The 26,137-nt window shown below is 40.3% G+C and overlaps 2 protein-coding genes across 4 annotated transcripts in view; one reads left to right on the top strand and one right to left on the bottom strand.

Annotated features, from left to right (window-relative positions):
* pigq (phosphatidylinositol glycan anchor biosynthesis, class Q) overlaps positions 1–26,137 on the bottom strand; it is a 152,828-nt gene that overhangs the window by 89,086 nt on the left and 37,605 nt on the right. For 2 of the 3 annotated variants that reach the window (XM_047038805.1, XM_047038804.1), the window contains exon 3: positions 14,517–14,703. The exons of the other annotated variant lie outside the window; for it this stretch is intronic. In XM_047038805.1, the coding sequence (XP_046894761.1) occupies positions 14,517–14,703 (187 nt within the window). The remainder of the gene's footprint in view (positions 1–14,516; positions 14,704–26,137) is intronic. 3 annotated transcript variants of the gene reach the window in all.
* LOC124479870 (zinc finger protein 862-like) lies at positions 8,662–10,725 on the top strand. Its single transcript, XM_047038808.1, has 3 exons — positions 8,662–8,938; positions 9,018–9,250; positions 9,349–10,725. The coding sequence occupies exons 1-3, from the start codon at positions 8,688–8,690 to the stop codon at positions 9,852–9,854; spliced, it is 990 nt and encodes a 329-aa protein (XP_046894764.1). The 5' UTR covers positions 8,662–8,687; the 3' UTR covers positions 9,855–10,725.

Below are 26,137 nucleotides of genomic sequence, written 5' to 3'. Positions count from 1 at the left end.
TGACGGCCAACAGCGAGTTTCCCGGTCCCATCCAACGTCTATAAAGCCGAACAATGGATTTTGGTGTTTCAAAACCCATTGACACTGTATGACTATGTTTAGCTTGTGTTCTGCTCCTCTCTCTTACCAACCGTCTCTGGAGGAGGGGATCCCTCTCTGAATTGCTCCTCCCAAGGTTTCTTCCATTTTTTCTCCCGGTGGGAGTTTTTCTGGGAGTTTTTCCTTGTCTTCCTTGAGGGTTTAGGTTGGTTGAGGGGCAGTTCTATGGGCGCATGTGAAGCCCTCTGTGACATGCTTGCGTGTAAAAAGGGCTATACAAATAAATTTGATTTGATTTGATTTATTAATATTATGTAAAAAAAAAAAAAAAACAGGTTCTCCTCAACCGAGGAGCTTTTCTTTTTTTTTGTTTCTTTACGCTCCACTTCCACGAGCACCACAGGCCATAGCAAAGACTTCGGACTTGCGTGTAGCCTAGACGCACTGAGTGCACACCCCCGGAGAGACCTGTCACAACTCTCCGTCCTTGTTGAGACTGATTTTGTTTGTTAGATCAGTCGGGTTTTTGGAAGTCTGCTTCTTCCTTGTTCTGATTGTGTGTTCTTGTTTTCCACAATGGTGGATATTACATGTGTATTTTATAACTATGCAGTCACATAAGATTTTTTTTGAATACGGGTATATCTCTGGAAAATATATGTTAACTTTTAAAGACAGAATGAAGGGGTACTGTTATCCACATGGATAAACTGACCGTAGTGAGTTACAATGTCCATGGACTAAACCATCCTATAAAAAGGAAAAAAATATTCTATCAGTTAAAGAAAATGCAATGCTCAATTGCATTGCTACAAGAAACTCACTTATCTGAGAAAGAACACATAAAATTAAAGAGGGAATGGGTAAATTTAGTGTATAGTGCCTCAAATGGGAAAAAAAGAGGGGTGGCGATTTTAATAAGTAAAACTCTGGCCTTGCCTAGTGCAGAGAAGGTGGTGCAGGATAAATCAGGAAGATATGTCATGGTGGTTGGAAGTGTTGGAGGAACTGAGATTTCCATTTTGAATCTATATGCTCCAAACGAATACGATCCAGGTTTTTTCAAAGAAATTGCGAACATCATTGCAGAAAATTCTAAAGGTATGCTAGTAATTGGAGGGGACTTCAATGCAGTTCAAGATGGGAAAAAAGACAGGAACCCAATAGAAAAAGGCCCCCAAAGTCCGAAAACACATACACTGAATAATTTCATCTCTGAACTGGGACTTGTAGACCCATGGAGAACTAAAAACCCTAAAGGGAAGGACTTCAGTTTTTTCTCTAATGTTCACAACAGTTATTCAAGGATTGATTTCTTCTGCCTTCCTCAACAATACATGTACAAAGTAATAGAATGTCAGATTGAACCTATAACTCTGAGTGATCATGCCCCAATCATATTGAAAATAGACCTGGGCAGGTACTCTTTTTTCAGATATTGGAGGTTGAATGTATCTCTACTGAACAACACAGAAATAGTAGAGGATTCGAGACAACAATTAAAAGAATACTTTGAGATAAATGATAATGGAGAAGTTAACCCGTCAATTTTATGGGAGGGAGCAAAAGCAGTTATAAGAGGGAAAATCATACAGATATCATCACAACTGAAGAGGAGGAGACTGGAGGAACAGTTGAGCCTAGAAAACAAGATAAAGCTCCTAGAAATACAACACAAAAATAATAGATCATCTAATACTGCCACTGAACTTAAGGAGGCCAGAAAATCTTTGGATAAGCTTTTATCATATAAAGCAGAGGGAGCTCTACGATTCTCTAGACAGAGATACTATGAGATGGGCAACAGAGCCAGCCGCCTCCTAGCTTTCCAACTTCGCAAGGCTCAGGCCAACCGAACTGTCTCTAAGGTTGTTCATCCAACAGTGGCAAGAATAGTATCTCATCCCAAGGAGGTGGCAGATGCATTTGCATCATTTTACCAAAATCTGTACAAAGAACCCAAATTACAAACAACAACAGACAATACTAACACCTTCCTAGCTAATTTAAACCTCCCTGAATTGTCAGAAGAAGTATCGCTAAGCATGGTAACACCAATTTCAGAAATAGAAATAAGAGATGCAATAAAAAGATTGAAAAATAATAGTTCGCCAGGGGAGGATGGCTTTTCTGGAGAATTCTATAAATGCTTTATAAATGATTTGGTGCCGATCCTAACCAGGGTGTTTAGATACGCTCTCTCCAAAAATGACCCCCCTGAGACATGGTCACGGGCCATTATATCTGTGATTCATAAAGAAGGAAAGGACCCAACACTCTGCGAAGGATATAGACCCATTAGCCTGATATGCAATGACCAGAAATTATTGACAGTTGACAATTATTGAAAGTATTTTAGCACGAAGAGTCCAAAAACATATTACAACGCTGATTAACCCGGATCAAACAGGATTCATTCCCAGCAGACAGGGTGCTAATAATATAAGAAGAACCCTTAACATTATTACCTGTTCTAAGAAAAATAAGCAGACATCAATGCTCATAAGTTTTGACGCACAGAAAGCATTCGATACGGTGAACTGGGACTTCTTGTACAAAACACTATCGGTAATGGGATTTCACCCAGAGTTCGTAAATTGGGTCAGAGCCATATACAAAAATCCAAAGTCGCGTGTCAGAGTTAATTGATGCTGTTCTGAGTTCTTCGAATTGCAGAGGGGGGTGAGACAGGGAGACTGCCTCAGTCCCTTGCTCTTTGCTATAAATATTGAACCCTTGGCAGCAGCTATAAGACAGAATAAGGAAATAAAAGGTATAAAAGACATGGGAAATAGAGAACATAAGATATCTCTCTATGCAGATGATATCCTGACTTACATAAGTGATCCAGTCATATCTGTTCCTGCGTTGATGGACACTTTAACCCTTTACTGCCTAATACAAAATTCCGAACATTCCATATGCTGTTGAAATATGATATGCATATTAATATTCATATTTTATGGATTTTCATATAAAATCATACACCTTAACTGTTTATACCATCTTGAAGAGGAGAACTAACCCTAACCCTAACCCTAACCCTAACCCTAACCCTAACCCTAACACCGGGTAAGCAGCTAGCTCTTGAGACTTCTCACCAAAAGAACGAAGGGGAAACTTCGAGTACTGTAAGTCGCTCTGGATAAGAGCGTCTGCTAAATGACTAAATGTAAATGTGAGTAAGGTACCTAGCGAAAAGTAGCCTCAACTTTCCTCGACTTTTAGCTACGGCACTAATGCTGAAGGCTCGCTGATATAGCTGTCGGTCTTACTAGAACGGCATATGTATGGATTGTTGCTAACGTGTGCTGACGTTGTGACTGTGTGCATATGTGAGAAAGACGCATGAGTGACAGAGACGGAGGGAGAGCAGGGGAAAAATGCAGCTGAACGAATACGCTGCGTGTTTTAACCTAAATAGCGATAAAAAAAAAAAATTACGAAACGCAATATGTGGCGGCCGGTGTTGATTCTGTGGCGCACCGCCACAAATAAGTCTATGTGTGGGAAACACTGACCCTACTTGCCTCGGGGGGAATGTCCCATGTACTTACTGTAAGTCGCTCTGGATAAGAGTGTCTGATAAATGACTAAATGTAAATGTTGTCAAATTAATGAAGATGTTTTCTTAATTTGCATGTGTTTTCTTAGTTTGCAGCAGGTTTGCACATGTCGGCCACCGTAGATACTGTAGAGAACGCCGGTCATTATCGGGAAAATAAGCCCCGACAGGGCGAACAGCACCCCGACGCGAAGCGAAGGGGTTTTGATTCGCCCTGAAAGGGCTTATTTTAGCCGAGTCTGTGACTCAGAGGCTAACGTCAAAACAAGACGCGGTCTCACTCAAATTCCATGTTTTAAACAAATAGCAAAAATATGCTGACCCGCTGGCTGTCTTCACAATAGCCATATCTTGAAAACACTGCTCTCCATTTGGGTGTAGAATTGACCCTGGTACGAAATTAAGAAAATACTCATCAGATGCAGGTCGACAACACTGTTTGTCGACGAGTGTCAACACTCGTTGACAACACTGTTGTTGCTGCTGCAAATTGTCAATGGAGGCTGACTGGAGGCTCTCACGTTGCAAACAAATCAAAGTTTTTACAGCAACCTACATAAAAATCTCACCACCTGGCTGTCTTCACAATAGTCATATTGTCATAAAATGTCCCTCTTTCTGTTTTATCGTGTAAAATTACTATAAAATTAGCTATGAAAATACTACTATGACGCTTTCTAGCATGGCTGCCGCCTAATAGACTAGGCGGTCTCACGGGCGACCCGCACTCGCTCATTTACAAAGACTTTGACAACCTAAATCAAACATCCGAGATTGCAGTTCCACTCGAAATCGCTTTCTCAACAAAGCCAAATGGTTGGGATTTTATGGGGGTGGGATTTTTCACTCGTAATCCAAGCTCCAATTTGCGTGCTAGAACGTCTCTATCACGTTGTATCCATGCGTCGTTGCTAACGTGTGTTGACGTGGTGACGTAGCTAGCACAGATTACCCTTTGTCGACTAAAGGCATTTTGACGCCACAAAAACGTTGTAACCTCCTAAACTGTGCAACGGAACGTAAATCCCAATACAAGCAACTCAATCGCTAGCAAGACAAAACTTTTGACACCTAGGTTGTCTATGTAGTCCAAATATTGACTGAGTTTTAGGGGTGTGAAGAGAAACAATAATAACTAGACAAGGCTGTTCCTGCGAAACAGCAGTGAGAATGCTGAAAACCTGAATGGGGATAGCTGACCATGCTAAAAAAGCTGAACATTTTGAGCTGAAGCTATAAAGCACCGGAAAGGTATTTTAAATAAAGGCTGGAGCTGGACGAAGGCATAAAACTACAGAGAAGAGAGGAAAAATGCAAAACAAAAAGTGAAGAAAAAAAAAAAAAAGTTTTAAAAGGCCTGCAATGTATGTTAGAAAGGACCTGCAGCAAGATGAAGGCAGAAAAGTACAAAAAAAAGAAAGGAAATGCTAAAGTACTGGTAGTTGGAAGATACTGCTGTGAAAGGTATTTTGAAAGGACCTGGAGCAATGCAAAACAAAAAGGGGAACATTTCAGAAAGATGAGCTACACGAAAATGTGAACATTTAGCAGAAAACCAGTTGCTGAAGTCTGGGTTGAACAAATTTTAAGGTAAAGGGACAAAACTGGAATGACTTGAACTTGCTGGAAAAACGTAGCAACCGTTGGTCATTGGCAACATTTCTAACCTAGAATCTAGGTATCAGGTTCAAGACGGAAGAGAAACTAATCATGCGTGCCTGCACACCCAGTCCTGTTCAGACACTTAATTTAAGATTACATCAAAATAATAATTCATAGTGCAGGGTTGCCGATGTTGTCGTTTTCCCTGGTGAGTTTTCATAGTAAATAACAAGATCATGCTACATCTAACCAGCGGATCATTTCTTGCAAGTGTGTCAAAGTGGTATGTATTAACACCGTAGGCTTGAATAATAACCGAAGGCGTGAAGCTAGAGAGAGGATGCAATGGAAGATTTCCTACATAAGTAGATCTACTACTTCAAATTGAAAACGGAGAAGATATTTAGAGTGAAGACAAGTTACTTTACATCTGTGTTCAATATCGTCAATTAAAAGTGAAAACTTTCCAGTTACGAAGCGTTAGTTTGTAGGATTAACGCCAGCTGCAGCAAACATTACCCCAGCCCTGATTTGGCTGTTTGTGACGGTCAGCTATGACAGTCGAGCCTCGATCTTTGCAGATTTCTGTAAAACTTGCTAAAATAAAAACGATCTAGCTAGATTATGTAGAGTTTAAGCTCAATGTACATACCTTGTTTGGCCAATTTGGTCGATAGTGGAAGAAAAGTCGAACCATTTTTAGTTATGGAGAGCCATCGCGCTAGCTCGATTATAAGACAATAACAAACATTTACCTAGCATCCACACCTCAAACAAGTTAACCTAGACGCAAAACTGTACGTCCAATACCAAAAATATGGATATTTTCCAAGACCCAAGACTCAGCCTAAACCATTGATATCCTTTATGTGTCTGTGCGGTCAGAAATACAACTCCTTTGACAGTTTCCAAAACGTTACCCAATTCTGCTTTCATGGTGCGTGTCTGTTTGGTTGCCACGGTGATGGCGCAGCTGTGATCTACACCTCAAACAAGTTAACCTAGAAGCAAAACTATACGTCCAATCCAAAAAATGAGAATATTTTCCAAGACCCAAGACTCTGCCGAAAACAGAGATGCCCTTTATATGTCTGTGTGGTCAGAAATACGACTCTACTGGCAGTTTTAAAATCGTCTTCCTTTCGGCCTTCTCTGACGAATTTTACCCACCTCTCCATTGAAGTTAGTGAGAGAATTTGAAAGGCTGCTCTCGCTTCAAGGCTCAAAGCTGAAAATCTGTAAATGTGAGCTCTTTAGTAGTTACATTGGCTGAAAGAGGACACATTTTCCCACGTTTTAAGGTATAACTTATTTCTGTAAGTTAAACTATATGAGTTTGTGTGCCACTCTGCTGGCTGCTCAATCATAAAAATCAAGAAGGAGCTAAATTGTTCATGTATTTTAAACTGTCACGATTCAAAATTGGCTGAATATTTGAAAAAGCTGAATCATTTGGGAATAGCTGAATGTCTTGTGAACATTTTAAAGGTTGAATGGTGTCTCTAGCTGAAAGTATGCTGAAGCAGTTAAGTTTGAAAGAGGAGGAATCTTTTTAATGATTTGAAGGGATTTACCATTACTTTTAATGGGAGAATAATTTGCAAAAACCTTAATTCTTTAAAAAGTATAAAAGTGAGAAATACCAAAAGGCACAGCCAGGGTGGGAAATAAGCACCCGCCACCCGCCAATGGCGGGTATTTTTTCAAATTGGCGGGTGACTTTGCCATGTCTGGCGGGTGGATTGGCGGGTGGATTTTTTCAAAATATACCACAACGTGTTTACGGTTTCAAGCGCTGTGTACAGAAACATAGAAGCTCTCCCGGGCTTTGGGGTTTGCCTCGGAGCATTCGTTTTCGTGGCAGCCGCCCATTGGTGTACAGGTGTATGACGTAACCAACCAAACCTTTGATTGGTCCAAGACTCTCCCAGAGCATCATGGGAAATCATTTGCCGCGAGAATCGAAGCTAACCGTCTTAATACATCCATGAAGCTAACAATAACAACGGATCCAGGCATCGAGTTAAAACTTTTCAAAGTATGTGGCGCCATATCGCCGGTGTAAAAAAGCCCGGAAGCGCGGAATCAGCAGTAGCTGTGGAGTGCAAAGAAAAAACGAGAAAGAAAAGGTATTTTTTGAATAAGTGGCGTATTGATGACAATGGGAAAACTAGGGAATGCTTAGCCTACCTTCCCGGCGAGCAGTCTATGCATTGTACTTACTGTCGAACCTACACGTCGCCAGAAAATGCTAACAATTCGTTCGTCAGAGGAACAACTAACCTTAAATTAGAGGCAATAAGAGACCACGAGTCATCCAAGTCTCACATCAAATGCACTGCCATACAGTTGGCGAAGACAGAACCCCAGGAGCAGAGTGTGGCAATAAAGACTATCTGCTCCATGCAATCGGCACAATTGGACCGGATGAGAATTCTGTTCAGAAACGTACATGCGATCGGCAAGAAGGGAAGACCTTTTCGGGACTATGTTTGGATGTGCAAGTAAGTGAATTACTAACTTGAAATTGTGTTTTGTGATGGCTAGATAGATAGCTAGTTTTAGCAACAGCGAGCAAATAATGCAGCATAACGCACATTGTTAAATGGATAAAACAAATTACATATTTGTAATGAAGGTCAGTGTTATTAAAGTCACAATTGTCCTGTGAACTCCTTTCAGAGTGGATGAGCAGAAAGGACTGGTGATAGGGAAAACTTACCAGAACAAGAAGCAGGCCAGAGTTTTCATGCACTACATTGCTGAGGTGGCAAGGAGGGATCTTAAAAATAAGATTGAGAATTTAAAGTGTCTGGCAATTATGTCAGATGGATCAACTGACAGTGCAGTTATGGAGGAAGAGCTTCTGTACACCAGAGTGAGCCAAGCAGGGAACGTTGAGGTGCACTTTGTCGGAATCCAGGCTGTTGAAAAGCCAAATGCAGAGAACATCACAGCAGCCATCATAAGGATGATGAGAGAGGTGTGTGAGGATGAGAGTTGGCAGAAAAAACTTGTTGCTTGTGCAACAGATGGAGCAGCAGTGATGACAGGGTCCAGAAGTGGAGTGGTCAGCAGACTACGTGGCGACAAGTCCTACATCCTGGGTGTCCATTGCATAGCCCATAGGCTGGAGCTGGCATTTAAGGATGCAGTGAAGAGTAGCCCCCAGTGCAAAAAGTTGGATGACCTCTTGTCTTCCCTCTATGTGTTCTATCACAAGAGTCCACTCAACAGAGCAAACCTGAAAAACAGCTTCAAGGTGTTAGGAATGAAGCCACTCATTCCAACTAGAGTAGGAGGTACCAGGTGGCTTGCTCATCTCTTCAGGGCATTAGACCACTTCCTCAGAGGCTATAGGGGCCTAATCCAGCATTTTGAGCAGGTACAGTAGTATAGGCTAAGGCAAGGCTAATGATAATTTACATAATAATACTTAGGCCTATAATCAATAATTGAAAAGTTGAACAAATTGATTCAAATGTGCAATTGTGTGTTGAAGATCCAGTCACCAGATTCGGAGGGGGTGAATCCTGTGCAGAAAAGCAAGGCACGTAACTTCTACCAAACGGCAAAGGATCCAGGTGTAGTGATGTTCAGCTGCTTTTTGCACGACAGCCTGACCCACCTCAGCAACCTGTCTGCATCCATGCAACGGCCATCTATAACAGTGGCAGAGGTTCAGAGCAGCCTGATCGCCACACAGGCTGTCTTAACTAAACACAAGAACAGGTAGGTGTGCGTGCATGTGTGTGAGGCAGAATATTTTTTTATATAATGAATAAAACATTGTGCTTTGTTGTGTTCTAAGACCCGGACCCAGGCTTAGGTCATTCTTAGAAGATCCAGCCACATTTGAGGGTGTTACCTTGGCAGTACCCAGAGAGGACCTCTCCCTGGCTGGTGTGAACTCCAAAAAAGACAAGCTGATAGACACATTTTGCAGCAGTATGGCGACACGATTTTGTGACTTCAGCTCTGGAGTACTACATGCTTCCAAACTGGTGGATATCACAAGCTGGCCGAAAGCAGACACACGTGAAGGTTATTCTTAAGCACATTCAACATACGTATTCTAAATCGTTAAGTTGAAACCTTTTACTGTTTGTGCTACCTTAAGTTTTCCTTGTGTGTGTCTGCAGATTTTGGAGATGCAGATGTGGATTGTCTTATGAAGCACTTTGGTCCACAATTGGCTTCCTCTGGGGCCGATTTGGATCTGATTCCAGACCAGTGGACGTTCCTCAAGAGCAGTTTGTACCAGCAGCATGAGAACATGGAGCAGATGACCTGGCCAGAGATAAACCAGAGACTGGGAGGCCAGTGCCCTGATTTCCTTCAGCTTGTTGACATAGTACTCTGTATTCCATCATCCACAGCAGACTGTGAGCGGGGTTTCAATTTGATTAAACAAGTGAAGAGTGACTGGAGGTCAGGTTTAAGGTCAGACACACTATCTGACCTGCTCACAGTGCAGCTAACCAGCCCTAACATTGAAGACTTTGATCCAGACTCAGCCATCCAGCTGTGGCATCAGGCCAGCGTCAGGAGGCCAGACTTCATGGAAAGAGGAGCCAAGAAGAGGAAGACCCAACTTGAAGATGACAGTGAAACGTCTGAGGAGGAGGATGACTCTGAACAAGACTAAAGTGACACTTTATTATTTTACTGAGAGATGAGTTATGAATTAATTGATATCTGAACACGATCTGTTTGCACTTAAAATAAATAAATGTAAATTTAAAGAAATGTAACATGTCAAAAGATGGAAACTATTTCACACTACAGATGTTTTTTAAAGTTTTTTTTGTTTTGTACATTAAACATGTAGACCTTTAACTGTCTGATCAAATGTTTTATCTAGTTTACTTCTATTTTGATTAGAGACAGTCTTTTGTTTTAGATAGTCGGTCACACAAGAGGCAGTCTGTTTTGTTCACCATTAAGGCAAGGTACGTTTACTTATATAGTACATTTCCATTTGCCAATCTCCAATTTTAATAATGAAAAAGAATGTAGGCCTATTAGAGCAATTCAAAATATGCTAGTGCATTTTCTTTTATAAATTTGATTTCTGGAAAAAGGTGGCAGGTAAAAAATAAAAGTGGCTGGTAAAATTTGGCATCCACCTGCCACTGTGGCAGGTGGGCAAAAAAGTTAATTTCCCACCCTGGGCACAGCCAACATCTCATGAAGGAGCTGAACATTTTGATACCAAAATTGTAGGAATCGGTGAAAGTTTGCAGGACTAATAAAGTCCAAAAAACGGCGGAAGAACTCGGCGGAAGTTGAAAAACAATTGTGAGAATGCTGAAACATTTTAGGGTGCAAACCATAGGTGCAAACGGGCCTGATAAAGTCTTGTGTGGGAAAGTTTCACCAAAGATCCAACAAAAAATACTGTTGTCTTACAAGAGATATGTTTACATTCCTCCTTTTTTTGTCTGTACTACAACAGACTTGTTTTTGTTTATTTCTCTTTTAAATACTTTAAAGCAACATGATTGAAACAATGCTTAGAGAGCATTTTTGATTTAGGTTGGACACAATTGGACAAAAAGAGATGTAATAGCCTGTTCTGTTGGCTCAAAGTGCAATACAAATATTTTTTTCAACAGCTGAAGTGATTTCTTGGTTTTATTTATTAGTTAGAATAAGTATAACTCAATGTTTTGACAAATTGCAAAAGCTGAATAATCGTTAACAGCATTCTGATTATTCAAAGAAAAAATAGATGATTAGTCGATTAATCGATCTAATAATCGTTGGATTAGTCGATCATCAAAATAATCGTTTGTTGCAGCCCTATTGGCCACCAATAATAAGAAAAGGTAGAAACACTTAAGTGGCTTTGCCACTTCACGGCTTGGCCACCAATAATAATAATAGTAAAGAAAAGGTAGAAACACTTAAGTGTAATAAATATAGCTGCAGGCAGCAATGGCGGATTCCTTTCAAATTTAAATTACCATTGTAAACACCCAAAATCAAGACAAATGAAGCGCAAGTTCAGTCAGGCAAGACCGATCCCTGCACTCGGGCATACTTGATAATGTCCACTACTCACTCCTCCCGCTAAGAGCGCTCTACTTCCTCTGTTCCTATGTCGGGCTTTCATTAGGGTTAATTTCAAGTTGCCTCCCGTCTATCAATTAACGCTGTCACATGATCCTGTGCCTTTTAAATACGAGTCTCTTCCTGTGTAGTTTGTCCATGCTATCATGCGCGCGACCCTCCACCTCCCCATCGCCACCTGGTTCCTCGTCTGCTCTTCGACTTGTTGGTCGTCGGCTGCCGCCACCGCCACCAGTGTCTGGACTCCATGGGGGATTCTTCTTCGGGTGTTGGGCAGGCGCCCGTTGATCTATAATTCCCTGGGGTCTAAGCTCCAAACACTGTAGTACATTTATCATTCTGTAAATAAACATCTTTCACTCATCCCAGGTCTCTCCTGATTGAACATAAAATGTAAGCTATGTGTCGCCAAATCTTCAGCTCTTATAAGTGTGCAAAGCTCCTTTTGTATGAAAATATGCAACCGATTAAGACAAAGACAAAAAGAGTAGCGTTAGCTCATTGCATATAACGGGTTGTAAAGATGAAAATATATGAACTAACCAGAATTTTTTTTGTCCAGTTAAATATTTATAAAAACACGATTATTTTAGTCAATTTATTTTCGGTTTCACTTTCATCACCAGTTTTTGTCTTTTTTGTCTGCCCTCCGGGTTTTCCTACACCTGTTATGTAGCCTACCGCCACATCCTTGCCTTGCACTGAGCAGGGTCCTCAAGTTTTATCAAAAGCCCCACGAGACAAGCTTTCGCGTGTTCGCGCGTCTATGTTGCTTAGCAACGAACGTACAGTAGCCGAGACTGTTTAACACAGGGGTAAACGATACGTGCTGGTTGAAATGCGTGTCACACGGTCAATGCATGAGGCTTGAGAACCCTGCAATTAGTTTATTACTTTGTTTTGAGAAGACTACAATAAAAAATCTTATAGTGAGAGATATGTAGAATTCCACCTGCCAAAGCGGCTAGTAAAGGTGACGGCTTTACCTGCCACAGTCCAATTCTGCATTTGGTGGGTGGGCGGGTGTTAATGTCATGCCCTGCATGTACACAACATTTCAAGACAATTGGATCAATGGCTGATTTTAAGGCTTTTTTTTCACAAATTGTCACTGTACAGACAAATCCATGCTGCTGACATTATGAGTTCTTAAGACTTTTTTGTTCCCCATGAACAATAAGTCATGTGTACCAACTTTCAGACATCTTGGCCAGACGGGGTCAAAATGCCACCCTTTTTAAAGTGACAACTTTGAAGCGTGTTCTGTAAGGCCACCTGTGCTCTGGTCAGGTCCATCATGCAGAGATCCATTCTTTAACTCGTTAAGGAGTAGCATCGCACATGTGATTGTTCGAGATTGGGCCCCACAGCGTAGCGTTGCACATTTGTGATTTTGAACATTCCAACTGACTATTTTCCGATAGACAAAAACTATATGACAAACGCTATGGCATGGCTTCAAAATGTACAAGGAGGAAGCTAACAAGTAGCCCTAGCAGGTAGTCGCATTGCTATGAGTATTATGCTAGGTTGCTAGGTAACGGAAGCTAACTAAAGCTGGCTAGCTTTCGTTTCGGAAAAATAACTCAATTGTTGGAAATATTTAGAACTCACGCAACTTAAGGTTAAAAGCTTCGACTCAGGACTGGGAATGACATTGCACCTGAATTCAGGGTAGCCAGGTGCGGCAAAAATGTCCAGCCCAACGAGTGCTCAAAACCAACCCCAAATGCCTGAAAAGTAGCCCAATATTTGTTGGGTGTACAACAGAGGAGTTACCACATTTATCCAGTAGATGCCTCCATAGTTAAAATGTAAAAATTACTGGTGGATTAATATTTTCCTTATTTTCTGCTATCCTCACGTTTCATTGGTTCATTACAACAAATTATTTAATCATGCGGTTTCCTATCATCGAACAGAGACACGGAGCAACAATAACTTTATGAAAGTGAGGATACACTACTAAAGAAAGTGTGTGTAGGTTATGAACTACTACTTCTTGCTCTGCCCACACACTGTCCCCATCCATGCTGTTTTCCTCTCCCAGCACAGGTCATGCCAAGGCAGAAATGCGGCGGCTGCATAAGGTTTCAAAGTAGCCCAAAAACATGACACCAGCAATCAATACATTATACCGCAACACTGTTTTCAAAGGTGCCAAAAACGCTTGACAACCACGGATATTGAAACTCTTCTTGAGTTGATCTCTCTGATGCCTTTATGCATATATTTTTTTACAAGATGCTGACAATTAGCTGAACATGTACCGTATTTTTCGGACAATAAGTCACATCAGTCAAAAAATACGTAATGAAGAGGAAAAAAAACATATATAAGTGCATTTATTTAGAAATGTATTTCACAAAATCCACAACCAACAACAGATATTTAATCTGGAAAGGCAAGTTATTCAGCTACACAATAGCATAAAGAACATACCTGGGAGGCTGAATAGGCTAAATTAACATAACAAGCTAGCGAGTCCAACAAGCAAGTTACCGGTAAGCTAGTTCACCAAGCTCCCGCTCTCATTCCACATCACTGAATCCGTTGATCTCATTGGTTCATATCAGTCAGTATGAATTAACATTTAAATACATGTTAAGTTATATATATTTTGATATATAAGCCGCCCTGACTATAAATTGCAGGACCATCCAAACTATGAAAAAAAGGTGTGACTTTAGTCCGGAAAACACGGTACGTTATATGATATAAGTATATATACTTGTTTAATTGGTAACACTTGCTGTAGGACACTGACCTACAATTGAAAATCTGTATTTGAATATGGCAACGTGATACCTCGTTCTAAAATATTTCTAGGACAAAATCACAGACACCCATCCCCTTTTAGCCATTCACTGTGGGCATAGTTAGTAAACTTGTTGACAAGATCAACCCTGCCCTTTCTCTTAGCTTAAGATTTCTCTCATAGCCTTAGTAAAAGTTGATCTCAGCAGCTTTTTTTGAATATGTTTAAGAAGGAAAGTTTTAGCTCAGAACTGTTACTGCTATTTAAGAGAACTCTTATTGGTAAGATACAATGTTCTGTGAATACAGCCCCTATTCTTTAAAATAATGACTGTCTACTATCCTCTACAATACTTTGCAACAATGGCTTTGGCTTCACTATCACCATAAAGCTGTTGGAGAGGGTATACGATTAAACTGGGCTTTACAATTCACTCACATTGAAGTTCACACATTTGAAAAGGATCGTCAGACTTACTCTGGTCTCGGTGGAGCACCTGACACCTGAAACCTATCTCGCCTATCTGCCGGCTGAGCTGGAGCCAGTGTTGCTGGGGGAAGATGGTGCTCAGGTCCCTGAGGAAGCTCTCCATGCCCTCCTGGCCCTCCTTGGGCATGCTCCAGGAACCCAACACCGCCAGCTCCACGTGGCTCTGGCCCCGTATCTGGAGCCGGGAGAGAAGGTGGACCAGGGTAAACAATTCATAGTTTTCAGCAAGAGTGCTCCGATCGATTGGTTGCCGATCAATATCGGCCGATAACCATTTTAGATACTCAGATCGGTACTCACTATAAAGCCTAAATGCAGAAAAAAATGTGAAACAATATTTTGACAATGGCCTTTTATGTTGCAGATGTTATAGTCTAAAGTTAAGATGTATAAAGACTCAGTTATTTCTGTTTTTGTAATTTTTTATTAGGCGGGATAGTAACATTTGTTTATTCATAAGCGGTTATCAATAACCCAGCATAGGCTGCTATGATTTATGTTGCGTCTCTAAAAAGGGTCTCTAAGAAAGAGAGTGGAATATGTTAAACATGTTTCCTGCCACTAAATAAAGTTGTTGTTAATTCATGATATTTTATCATCTCTAGAATAGTTAAATAGTAGAGCTGTCAAACGATTAAAATATTTAATCGCGATTAATGGCATTAATGTCATGGTTAACTCGCGATTAATCGCAATTAATCGCACATTTTTATCTATTCTAAATGTCCCTTGATTTCTTTTTCATACATCATTTTTTTAAATTTTAATGCTCTTATCAACGTGGAAAAGTGGTTCGGATTGCTTTGTGCAAATGTTTTGAAGCCCCCCCCCCGTCTCTCCTAAAAATGGTATGAGTCGTTTCTTGTTTAGCGATGTCATTTATTGATCTAAGGTTAAGCTAATACTAATGTCAGAGTAAACTAGATATCGGGATATCAGAAAAGAAAACAGAAATAAATGAGAGAGCTAGCCCCCAAATAAAAGTAATAAACATTTTTTTCCAATCAGCTTTGAAAAATGCTCCCAACCAGGCTGCAGAGACGAGCAGCAGTAGCCACGATGCTAGCCAAGAGAAAGCTAGTTTGAGCAAAGGTGACACTGAGAAAGTGCATGTTCTGCATTGCTTGTATTGCTCTTGGGATATTCTGCATTTTACCTTACCACTTAACTGTGGCAGGAGGAGAAAGGTCCTTCAGTGAACTCTAAAAGATAAAAATGATTTGCGCTCCACAATGCTCACAATACTTGCCATTGAGTGTGAAATGGCTAAACAAATTGACTTCAAATACATTATAAAAGACTTTGCATCCAGAAGGACAAGGAAGATGGCTGTATAATAGGCAAAAATGAAGGCAGGTAAATTGCATTTTATACTAGAAAATGTGGTGTGAGTGTAGCAAATCTCAGTGTGTCAAATTGTTATTTTCATGTGTGTGTTTGTGTGTGTGTGTGTATTTGGCCCGGCGCCACACAAGTTGTTCCGGCCTCAGTTATATTTATTAAACTTTGTTTAAGTTTTATGTATAAAGATGTATTTGTTTTGCTATAATGTACCTCCCATCACTGAGTAAGTCTATCTCAGTTTACATATGTTTTATGTAGGAGAGAGAGAGCACACACGTGCATGTGTTAATATAAAGGCCGTTATATGGTACTCCATACTTCACGATTACGGACACATGGGAAGGGCCTACGCATAGATGGAACGCCCCGGAACGCCCTCTCCGTCGTCTGCGGGGCCGTCGGAGAGCTCTCCCGTGCACCGTTTAAATTCCTGTCGATCCGTCATGCCGTGCTGTACAGCGACGGATACCCCTTGGCCGTGATTGGTCCGCTACGAAATCATTTCCAAACGACATCATTTCCGACTTCGACAGAAAGGCGTTTTCTATAAGGTCGTCTTCTTGAAAGACGTCTGTGATGAGAACTTCTTGGAGAGAAAGTTTATTGTGAGCTAGTTTATGCTCTACTCTAGCGAAATCAGAAACGTGAGTTTGTTGTCTGTGCACTGACTGCCACAGTTTAGTGACCTAGAGTAGTACATTGTAGTTTTGACTGTACATATAGTTTGTATGGATCTTTTTGTTTCTAATTATATCAGTCTTTTTGTTTATAATTTTTCACATTGGATTATACACTTGGTGGTGGAGAAATGAATTCACAAAACCAGAGCCTTGTCTATATCGCAGGGGTGTCAAACTCCTTTTCACCGAGGGCCACATCAGCATTATGGATGCCGTCAAAGGGCCAGTTGTAACTACGATGTAACGTCAGTAACGATGTAAAAACATGGTGTTTTTGGTGTAGCTTTTGTGAATATAGGGCCTATTATGCTGCAATTTAAGTCTGCCTTTTAATTCTTGGACAATCTGCTGTTTTTCTTGGAGGATAAATTTGCAAATTTTTCTCAGTGTTTGGGGACAAAATACGACAAAACGCATAGCGCAAGAGCCAAACTTTTTTTGCCCTTCATCTGAACGCAGAATAGCTTTTTGAGCTTTATGTAAAATGAACATTGCCGTTTTCCAATTGGTAAAACCTTGTCTAATGAAGGTGATGTCTTCATAATTTCTGGCTCCAAATTGTCGACAAGGGAAGCAGAAACTTGGCTGAGTACTCTAACCAAATTCGAGAGTGATACCAACTTGGGTTGAATGCCCGAGGACCTTGGCTGAAAATGCACATGGGGTACGTTCGCAGAACCGGCTGCATTGGAGTGCTGTCATTCAAACCATGCTCGCCTTCACCCAGTTAAACTTTGCGTTTAACACTGATGTGCATACACTGCTTTCTAGAGGCGGGATGTCGTCACTTTGCCGTAACACAATCGAAATGCATGGTGAGAGATGTCGTTTATGGTCAATGCATGCTGTAAAGCAGCGTAGACTTATTTCAATAGCCCATTAAGCGGGCCTTGAGTTTGTCTTTAATATAATATTATGTGACTGCACCTGCTGCACTCATCGTCTGACTAGTGACAGCTGGTAAGAGTTTCACACGTGTGATGAGAAGTGGAAGATAAACAACGACGATTTCTAACTTACAAAGACGCAACAAAGCAACGTGTTTTCGACAAAAAAACGCTTCTCCACCTACTGTTCTGGCGGTGAATTGTTTTCAGCACCCCCAGCCTTCGGAGAACCATAAAGGCAACAGAAATGCTCATTAATCCGTCCTACCCGGCGGCCCGCCCATCCGTAACGGAGTCGGAGAACCATACTGGCACCTTAAGTGAAGACCTATTAGGGGGGGCCCATTCACTGGACCTTTTCAGGGGCCCAGCCATTTCTATGGGCGGCCCTGCATGTAGGTGCCATACTCCGCGACCGATGAAAATTGGGTCGGCAAATATGTTTTCATAATAATTTTGTCATTGGCAGTGCTCAAAGTGGGCCGGTACTCACTGGTACGCAGTACCGGCACTTCTACACTTTTATTCTGTTAAAACTTGAACAAATAAATAATAACGATAGGGAAATTGTATATTTGTAAACACCCCTTTTAATGTCATTTGGGTCGCAATGGTTTGTCATTTTGAAAATGTGGGTCAACGAAAAAAAAGTTTTAAAACCACTGCCATACTTTACACTTTGCTAGAAGCTGTGAACAAACTGAGTGGCAATGCATGCACAGATGAAGCCGTTGTCTGGAATATGTTACACTTAAATATGTGATATCATTACTGTAGACTAGCTAACCCCTCTCTCCCTTAAACAACTGCTAACTATTCAAATGGAAAGTCATCTTTTCCTTTAATTTTTACTTATTACAACCTAAATTCCCAAAAACTTAGGATGCTGTGAAAAACGTAAATAAAAACAAAAGGACAAAATTTGTATGACAAAACAAAGTTTATCAGTCTTAACCCAAGCCTCACATATTGTCTTTTTTTACTTTCCGTTGAATATCGGTGAAAAAGGATTTCCAAATAATTTCATTCCAAATGTATTTTGAGTTTAGTTCCGTCTAACACAACAACCCAACTATTTAGCTAACTAGCTAACTTTAACGCACTACGACCACTGCAGTTGGTCGCCTCAATACACAACAAACTATGTAAAACCGATTACATAAAGATGTGTTTTAGGGCTAAAAATACGATAATTAATAGAGAATTAATGGCACAAATCCACAATCTCCTCCTCTCTGGGTTTTCTTTATCGGACGGAATTCTATAGTAACACAGCCCAGGCTTGTCTCCTTTTCGATTAGTGCATCCAATAGCCCAACAACTATCTGCCATTTTGGCAACACAAAAGCAACAGACTAAAAGTAAATGCAGTGTTTCCCACACATAGACAGGCAGTTGGCGGTGCGCCACAGAATCAACACCGGCCGCCACACATTGCGTTTCGTAAAAAAAATGTTTTTATCGCTATTTAGGTTAAAACACGCAGCGTATCGTTCAGCTGCATTTCCTTTCCCCTGCTCTCCCTCCGTCTCTCTGTCACTCATGCGTCTTTCTCACATATGCACAGTCACAACGTCAGCACACGTTAGCAACAATGCATACATATGCCGTTCTAGTAAGACCGACAGCTATATCAGCGAGCCTTCAGCATTAGTGCCGTAGCTAAAAGTCAAGGAAAGTTGAGGCTACTTTTCGCTAGGTACTTTACTCACATTTACATTTAGTCATTTAGCAGACGCTCTTATTCAGAGCGACTTACAGTACTCGAAGTTTCCCCTAAGTTCTTTTGGTGAGAAGTCTCAAGAGCTAGCTTACCCGGCGTCATGGAGCCGATCAGTTAAATAGTTGTTTAGCACTAGCGTTGCTACATGCATAATGCAGAAATGATTTGTTAGTTGTTGTTAATTTTGTGAAGGTGTGAATCATTTTGGATTAATATTTAATGTAACAAATTACTAACAAATTAACTGTAACGAATTATTAACGAAGGAATTATTACGACCCCCCCCCCCCCCGGTCTGACAACCCCCACCCCTCCCCGCCACAATTAGATTTCTAATCTGTGGGAAACACTGAAATGTATGACTTGCTTCCTGGTTGGAGGGCAGCGGAAGACTTTTTTGCCCTCCAAGGGGGCGTGCCCCTTGGAACGTGACGTCATGTGAAAACTATGAATAGGGGCTTGCAGGCAGAGAGGAGAGCTCCACCTATGATCTCTCTATGCCCTGAGAGTGGTAATGGGTTGGGAGCTGTGAATCTCTTTCTCTGTGACTCTTGTAACACCATTACTGCCTGATTGTCACTATCTATGTTTACATTCTTGTGCCCTATAAAATATTGTCCTCCAGCCTTCCTTTGAAGGAAGACCAGGGGCCCGTTCTCCGTACGTCGCTAACTCAAATAGCTGGATTTGATTGTTGATGATTTGTCAACATTTTGGATTGTTCGGTTCTTCGAAGCTCATTCTGGACTTGCTGTCATAGCAATAAGTCCTTTAGCTTAAACCTGCTCGGGAGCAGGCTTATTTTATGTGAACAAGATTTGATTGCGACTTTGAGCAGAGGTGATACAGGAAGTCTGTCACAGCCAGTGTTGGGGTAGGTACTCCAAAAGATGTTTGTGTTTCTCTGGGTCTTGGGCACCGTACCATAGACATATATACTAAAGCAATATAGTACGAGTGCGAGTGGGGTTGTTGAGGAATATACCACGGGTGGTGTTCGGCCGTAGCCACGAGGCCGAAGGCCAATTTTATAGGCAACCAATTAACATTTAAATACAGCTATTGATTTGAAAAAATATATATATTTTGCCATTGTTCCTCCGCAACGAAAAAATAGTTCCGGTGTCAACGTCAGAGCTATTAGCCCGAAAGCTAACGTTATGCTAGCAAGATTCAAAGGCAATAACATTGTGTACGGTTGACAAACATTAAATATAATTTTACAGTATGTTTGACAATAAGATTTGCAAGCTAACCAGCCATGTCACTATCCCAAACTCAATATCAAGACTTTCACGAACAAAGTATCGGCCATACTAGTACTAAGCTACAGTACGGCCGCAGCCTGTGGAGCGAGTTGAATAGCTAATGAATGTGAGATGACCGCATCAAAGTTTACATTTTCTCCAAACTGTAATTATAATTTGACAGTATGTTTAACGACAAGACTAGCCAGCTATCGAGCCATGTCATTGTCCCCAAATAAAATCACGATTTTTAAGAATGTGGCCATGTGTAGAGTTCCTGCTACTGCTGTCGTGTCGGCCGCAGCCCATAGAAGTAGATTGACTAGCGAGGTGAATAGAGAATGGGATGTGAGATGAGCGGTTCCGTGACACTGACACAGTAAATTCTGAAAATATTTTTTTTTCAAATACATTATAATAAATATTGAAGTCACTCATTGTTGTAAATACATGTTAGCTTGTTAAAGTCTTGCACAATTGTAAATGGAGGCTTTGACTCGTCCCCGTTGTTATGGTTACTTATTTGTATCAATGCGAATGTTTCATCGCGGAGGGATTTATTATTGGAGTGAAAAGTCAGAGTGGGTTGTTGTGGGATAATTCAACTCATGGAACGTCTCTCGTCCAATCAGAAACAGCTATTTAAGTCGAAAAAAACCAGATTGTTTTATAAATGTCACCCTTACAAGTTTTGACAAGTGTATCTCCCTTACGTTCCACCTTCTTGCGCGAGCAAGAAGTGTTGCCAGATGCACAATCATTACCCCTACAAACACAATCATTTTGAGCCTTTGGTAGCTACGATACTTCGGCATTTCCAATCTGGCAACACTGAGCACCTTACCACCTCCACTAGTTGCATTGTTTACAACAGCACAAGCCATGCTGAAACGTAAATGTGTCTTTATTTTCTTATTTTAATATGTGGCTATATAAATAATGTATTATTTGTTATATTTATTGCTTTAATATATGGACAAGCCACATAAACAACAAATGAAAGCCACAGAAGCATTAGTACATTATACTACATTAGTATTTTGCTATTTTGTTAAGGTATAAAAAAATGATCATTTAGCTATGTCATTTGTGTCATTTCATTTGTGATATTTATGCATTTACATGGTCATGGTGCATAGATCGTGAGTTCTAAATATTTCCGACGCTCCCAACAGAGTAAAATTTCCGAAACTGAACCTAGCCAGCTTTAGTTGGCTTCCGTTACCTAGCAACCTATCTTTGCTTGTTTGGTCTACATGTGTGTGGAATAGGGGTGGAACGGTACATGTATTCGTACCGAACCGTACGGTACGGGCGTCACGGTTCGGGTCGTGAAATTGCACGGAGAATACACGGTATAAAAATTAATAAAACTCATGTGCAAATTAATTAATGTAATGCGGAACTACTGTAAGATATTCGTGTTCTTTAGGGACAATCTGTAGCCACGCCTTAGCTCTGAAACTGATTGGCGCCGCCACCTGTGTAGCCGAGCTGTGCTTGAGTGAGTCAGAGATAGCTAGCAGCAGCAGCACTAAAGACGTAGCCTATGCAACGCTAGTGCTAAATATGAATGTTCGTAGTGTAAGTATAGTGAAAAATAGCCTAAACTTTCCTAGACTTTTAGCTGCGGTACTAATACTGAGGGCTCGCTGATATTGCTGTCTTACTAGAACGTGCATTTAGTCTAGCAGACGCTTTTATCCAGAGCGTAGTATCTATGAGTTGTTGACCCTGGTACGAAATTAAGAAAATACTCATCAGACGCAGATCGACAACATTGTTGCTGCCGCAATCGTCAATGGAGGCTGACGGGGCTCACGTAGCAAACAAATCAAAGTTTTTACAGCAACCTACATAAAAATCTCACCACCTGGCTGTCTTCACAATAGTCATATCCTCATAAAATGTCCCTCTTTCTGTTTTTTCGTGTAAAATTGAACTATAAAATTAGCTACAAAAAATACTACTATGACGCTTTCTAGCATGGCTGCCGCCTAAAAGACTAGGCAGTCTCACTGGGGCGACCCGCACTCGCTCAAATTACAAAGACTTTGACGACCTAAATCAAACATCCGAGATTGCAGTTCCACTCAAAATCGCTTTCTCAACAAAGCCAAATGGTTGGGATTTTTTGGGGTGGTATTTTTCATTCGTAATCCAAGCTACAATTTGCCTGCTAGAACGTCTCTATCACGTTGTATCCATGCGTCGTTGCTAACGTGTGTTGACGTGGTGACGTAGTTAGCACAGATTACCCTTCGTCAACTAAAGGCACTTTGTCGCCACAAAAACATTGTAACCTCCTAAACTGTGCAACGGAACGTAAATCCCAATACAAGCAACTCAATCGCTACCAAGACCAAATTTTTGACCTCACCGTTGTGTATGTAGTCCAAATATTGACTGAGCCTTAGGGGGGCAAAAATAAATAATAACTAGAAAAGGCTGTTCCTGCGAAACAGCAGTGAGAATGCTGAAAACCTGAATGGGGATAGCTGACCATGCTAAAAAAGCTGAACATTTTGTAGAAAGTTATAAGCTGAAGCTTCAAAGCGCCCGAAAGGTATTTTAAATAGGCGCTGGAGCTAGACGAAGGCTTAAAACTACAGAAAAGAGAAGAAAAATGCAAAACAAAAAGTGAAAGAAATCAGAAAGAAGAGGAACAATGCATAAAAATTTGAAAATGTAGCAGAAGATTATTTGCTGGAGTTTCAAAAGGCCTGAAATGTATGTTATAAAGGACCTGCAGCAAGATGCAGGCAGAAAAGTACAGAAAAGAGAAGAAAAATGCAAAAGTACTGGCAGTTGGAAGGTACTGCTGTGAAAGGTATTTTTGAAAGGACCTGGAAGATCTGCAAGATGAAGGCAGAAAACAGAAGAAAACAAGAAGAACAATGCAAAACAAAAAGGGGAAAATTTCAGAAAGATGAGCTGCAGGAAAATGTGAAAATTGAGCAGAAAACCAGTTGCTGAAGTCTGGGTTGAACGAATTTGAAGGTAAAAGGACAACACTGGAATGACTTGCTGGAAAAACGTAGCAACCGTTGGTCATTGGCAACATTTCTAACCTACAATCTAGGTTTCAGGTTCAAGACGGAGAAACTAATCATGCGTGCCTGCATACCCAGTCCTGTTCAGACACTTAATTTAAGATGACATCAAAATAATAATTCATAGTGCAGGGTTGCCGATGTTGTCGTTGTCCCTGGTGAGCTTTTTATAAGTAAATAACAAGATCATGCTACATCTAACCAGCGGATCATTTCTTGCAAGTGTGTCAAAGTGGTATGTAGATCTACTACTTCAAATTGAAAACGGACAAGATATTTACAGTAAAGACAAGTTACTTAACATCTGTGTTCAATATCGTCAATTAAAAGTAAAAGCTTTCCAGTTAAGAAGCGTTTGTTCGTAGGATTTACGCCAGCTGCAGCAAACACTTACCCCCAGACCTGGTTTGGCTGGTCGTGACAGTCAGCTATGACAGTTGCGCCTCGATTTTTGCCAATTTCTCTAAAACTTGCTAAAATAAAAACGATCTAGCGAGATTATGTACACTCAATAAGCTCAATGTAGCTACATACCTTGTTTGGCCAATTTGGTCGATTGTGGAAAAAAAGTCGAACCGTTATTAGTTATGGAGAGCCATCACGCTAGCTCGATTATGAGAAATGTAGCTAGAATACACACCTCAAACAAGTTAACCTAGACGCAAAACTGCACGTCCAATCCAAAAAATAAGGATATTTTCCAAGACCCAAGACTCTGCCGGAACCATTGATATCCTTTATGTTTCTGTGCGGTCAGAAATACGACTCTACCGGCAGTTTAAAAACACATCTATTTTCGAAATTCTCTTGACGAATTTTACCCACCTCTCCATTGAAGTTAGTGAGAGAATTTGAAAGGCTGCTCTTGTTCAAGGCTCAAAGCTGACAATCTGTAAATGTGCTACTCTGCTGGCTGCTCAATCATAAAAATCAAGAAGGAGCAAAATGTTTCATGTATTTCAAACTGTCAGATTCAAAATTGGCTGAATATTTGAAAAAGCTGAATAATTTGGGAATAGCTGAATGTCTTGTGAACATTTTAGAGGTTGAATGGTGTCTCTCGCTGAAAGTATGCTGAAGCAGTTAAGTTTGAAAGAGGAGGAATCATTTTAATGATTTGAAAGGATTTACCATTACTTTTAATAGGAGAATAATTTGCACAAAAACCTTAATTCTTTAAAAAGCATAAAAGTGAGAAATACCAGAAGTCATAGCCATCATCTCCTTAAGGAGCTGAACGTTTTGATACAAACATTTTAGGAATCGGTGAAAGTATGCAGGACTAGTTAAAGGCCAAAAAACCTACGGAAGAACTAAGAAGTTGGAATAATAATAATAAAGAGAAACAGAAAAACAATAGTGAGAATGTTTAACAGCATTCTCACAATAAATATATATATGTGAGATAACAATGGTTATGCCCTTGCCGAAGGCAAAGCACACCCAATGAGGACAGATCTCTCTGTTATGCTTTTTAATACCACAAAGCTGACAAAAAAAGTTGTGAAGATCAACCTAAAAAATAAAAAAAAAACTAAATCAACATAAAAGTTGTCAAGCCTAACAAGGCTACAGTACTGGCAGTAAGCAAAATGTCTCAAAATAAAATAATGCTTAGAACTTTAAATGGCAACATTCCCTCTTATATATGCTGCTACAAGTCCGTTTATCTCTGCTTTGGTAACCTGCTGTTGAAAGTCAAGTCGTGGCTGCTTGGCTTGTGTCGGCAAAAATGGCAAACTTTTATCGGCGTCAGTGTCACTCAAAATTTGAAGCGTTTTTTTTCTCCATAAATGTCACAATGTTTTTCATCAAACCATTTTGTGTGATGTTTTACCTCACTGTTTTAAGAGATAATATGAAAGAAATGTATACGTAAGAAGGGAGATTGACAACTAGACAAACATATATGTACAAACATTTTCCCGATCTGACTCAATGTAGTTGCTGGACATTCCAGATTCAGTCGCTATGAATTAAACTATTACTAATAATAAACCTCATGTCACCAGTCCTGTTACCAAATGCCAATATAATACAAAATGTCTGATTGTAATAGAAAATAAATAATCACCAATGTACTACAAATTAAAAATATTGTTTGTTTAACATGCAAATCAGCGCACTATTCACTGTCTGAAAAAGTGCAGCATGCAAATTTACGTAGAAGCCAAGTGGGGAACGTTGCAACAGAGAAGGATTGTGTTGTCTTGGCCAGAGAAGATAATGTCATTCGATTTGGATGTGATTCTTATAATAGTCATATTCATTTTTCAACCCAGCACGTGTTAGCATGAGCGAAGTAGGCCAATTTATGGTTTTCAGGTGGTAGGCTACATCATATTCAAACGTTGAACTATGAAAAATAGCAGAGTTGGCAGAGTTTGCATTCAACATTTTTTTTAGTCACCTGGTACTTTGTAAATGTACTGTAAATGAAATGCTGCCATTCCACAGATTTCTTTGCCATTTTATTTAATAACTAGTGGTGGGCATAGATTAAAAAAAAAACATCTAGATTAATCTTTCTGTAATCTTGGCATTAATCTAGATTAAATTGGCTCATTTGAATTCCGCCGAAGGAATTCAGAATGTGTGCTACCCAAATAATGACTAAAAGTAAGTCTTTGAGAACGGGTTTCTCAAGCCAGGTGGGGCATTTAGACCAGGGGCAT

Source organism: Hypomesus transpacificus, chromosome 17, assembly GCF_021917145.1.
Source record: "Hypomesus transpacificus isolate Combined female chromosome 17, fHypTra1, whole genome shotgun sequence".
Lineage (NCBI taxonomy): Eukaryota > Metazoa > Chordata > Actinopteri > Osmeriformes > Osmeridae > Hypomesus > Hypomesus transpacificus.
Note: the sequence above shows the minus strand (reverse complement) of the source record. Positions and strands in the feature narration are given on the sequence as shown.

Coding starts and splice junctions, on each gene's coding strand:
- LOC124479870 (XM_047038808.1), top strand. CDS start 8,688: ATGTGCAATTGTGTGTTGAAGATCCAGTCACCAGATTCGGAGGGGGTG. Junction 8,939..9,017: donor TTAACTAAACACAAGAACAG/GTAGGTGTGCGT, acceptor TTGTGTTCTAAG/ACCCGGACCCAGGCTTAGGT. Junction 9,251..9,348: donor GAAAGCAGACACACGTGAAG/GTTATTCTTAAG, acceptor GTGTGTCTGCAG/ATTTTGGAGATGCAGATGTG.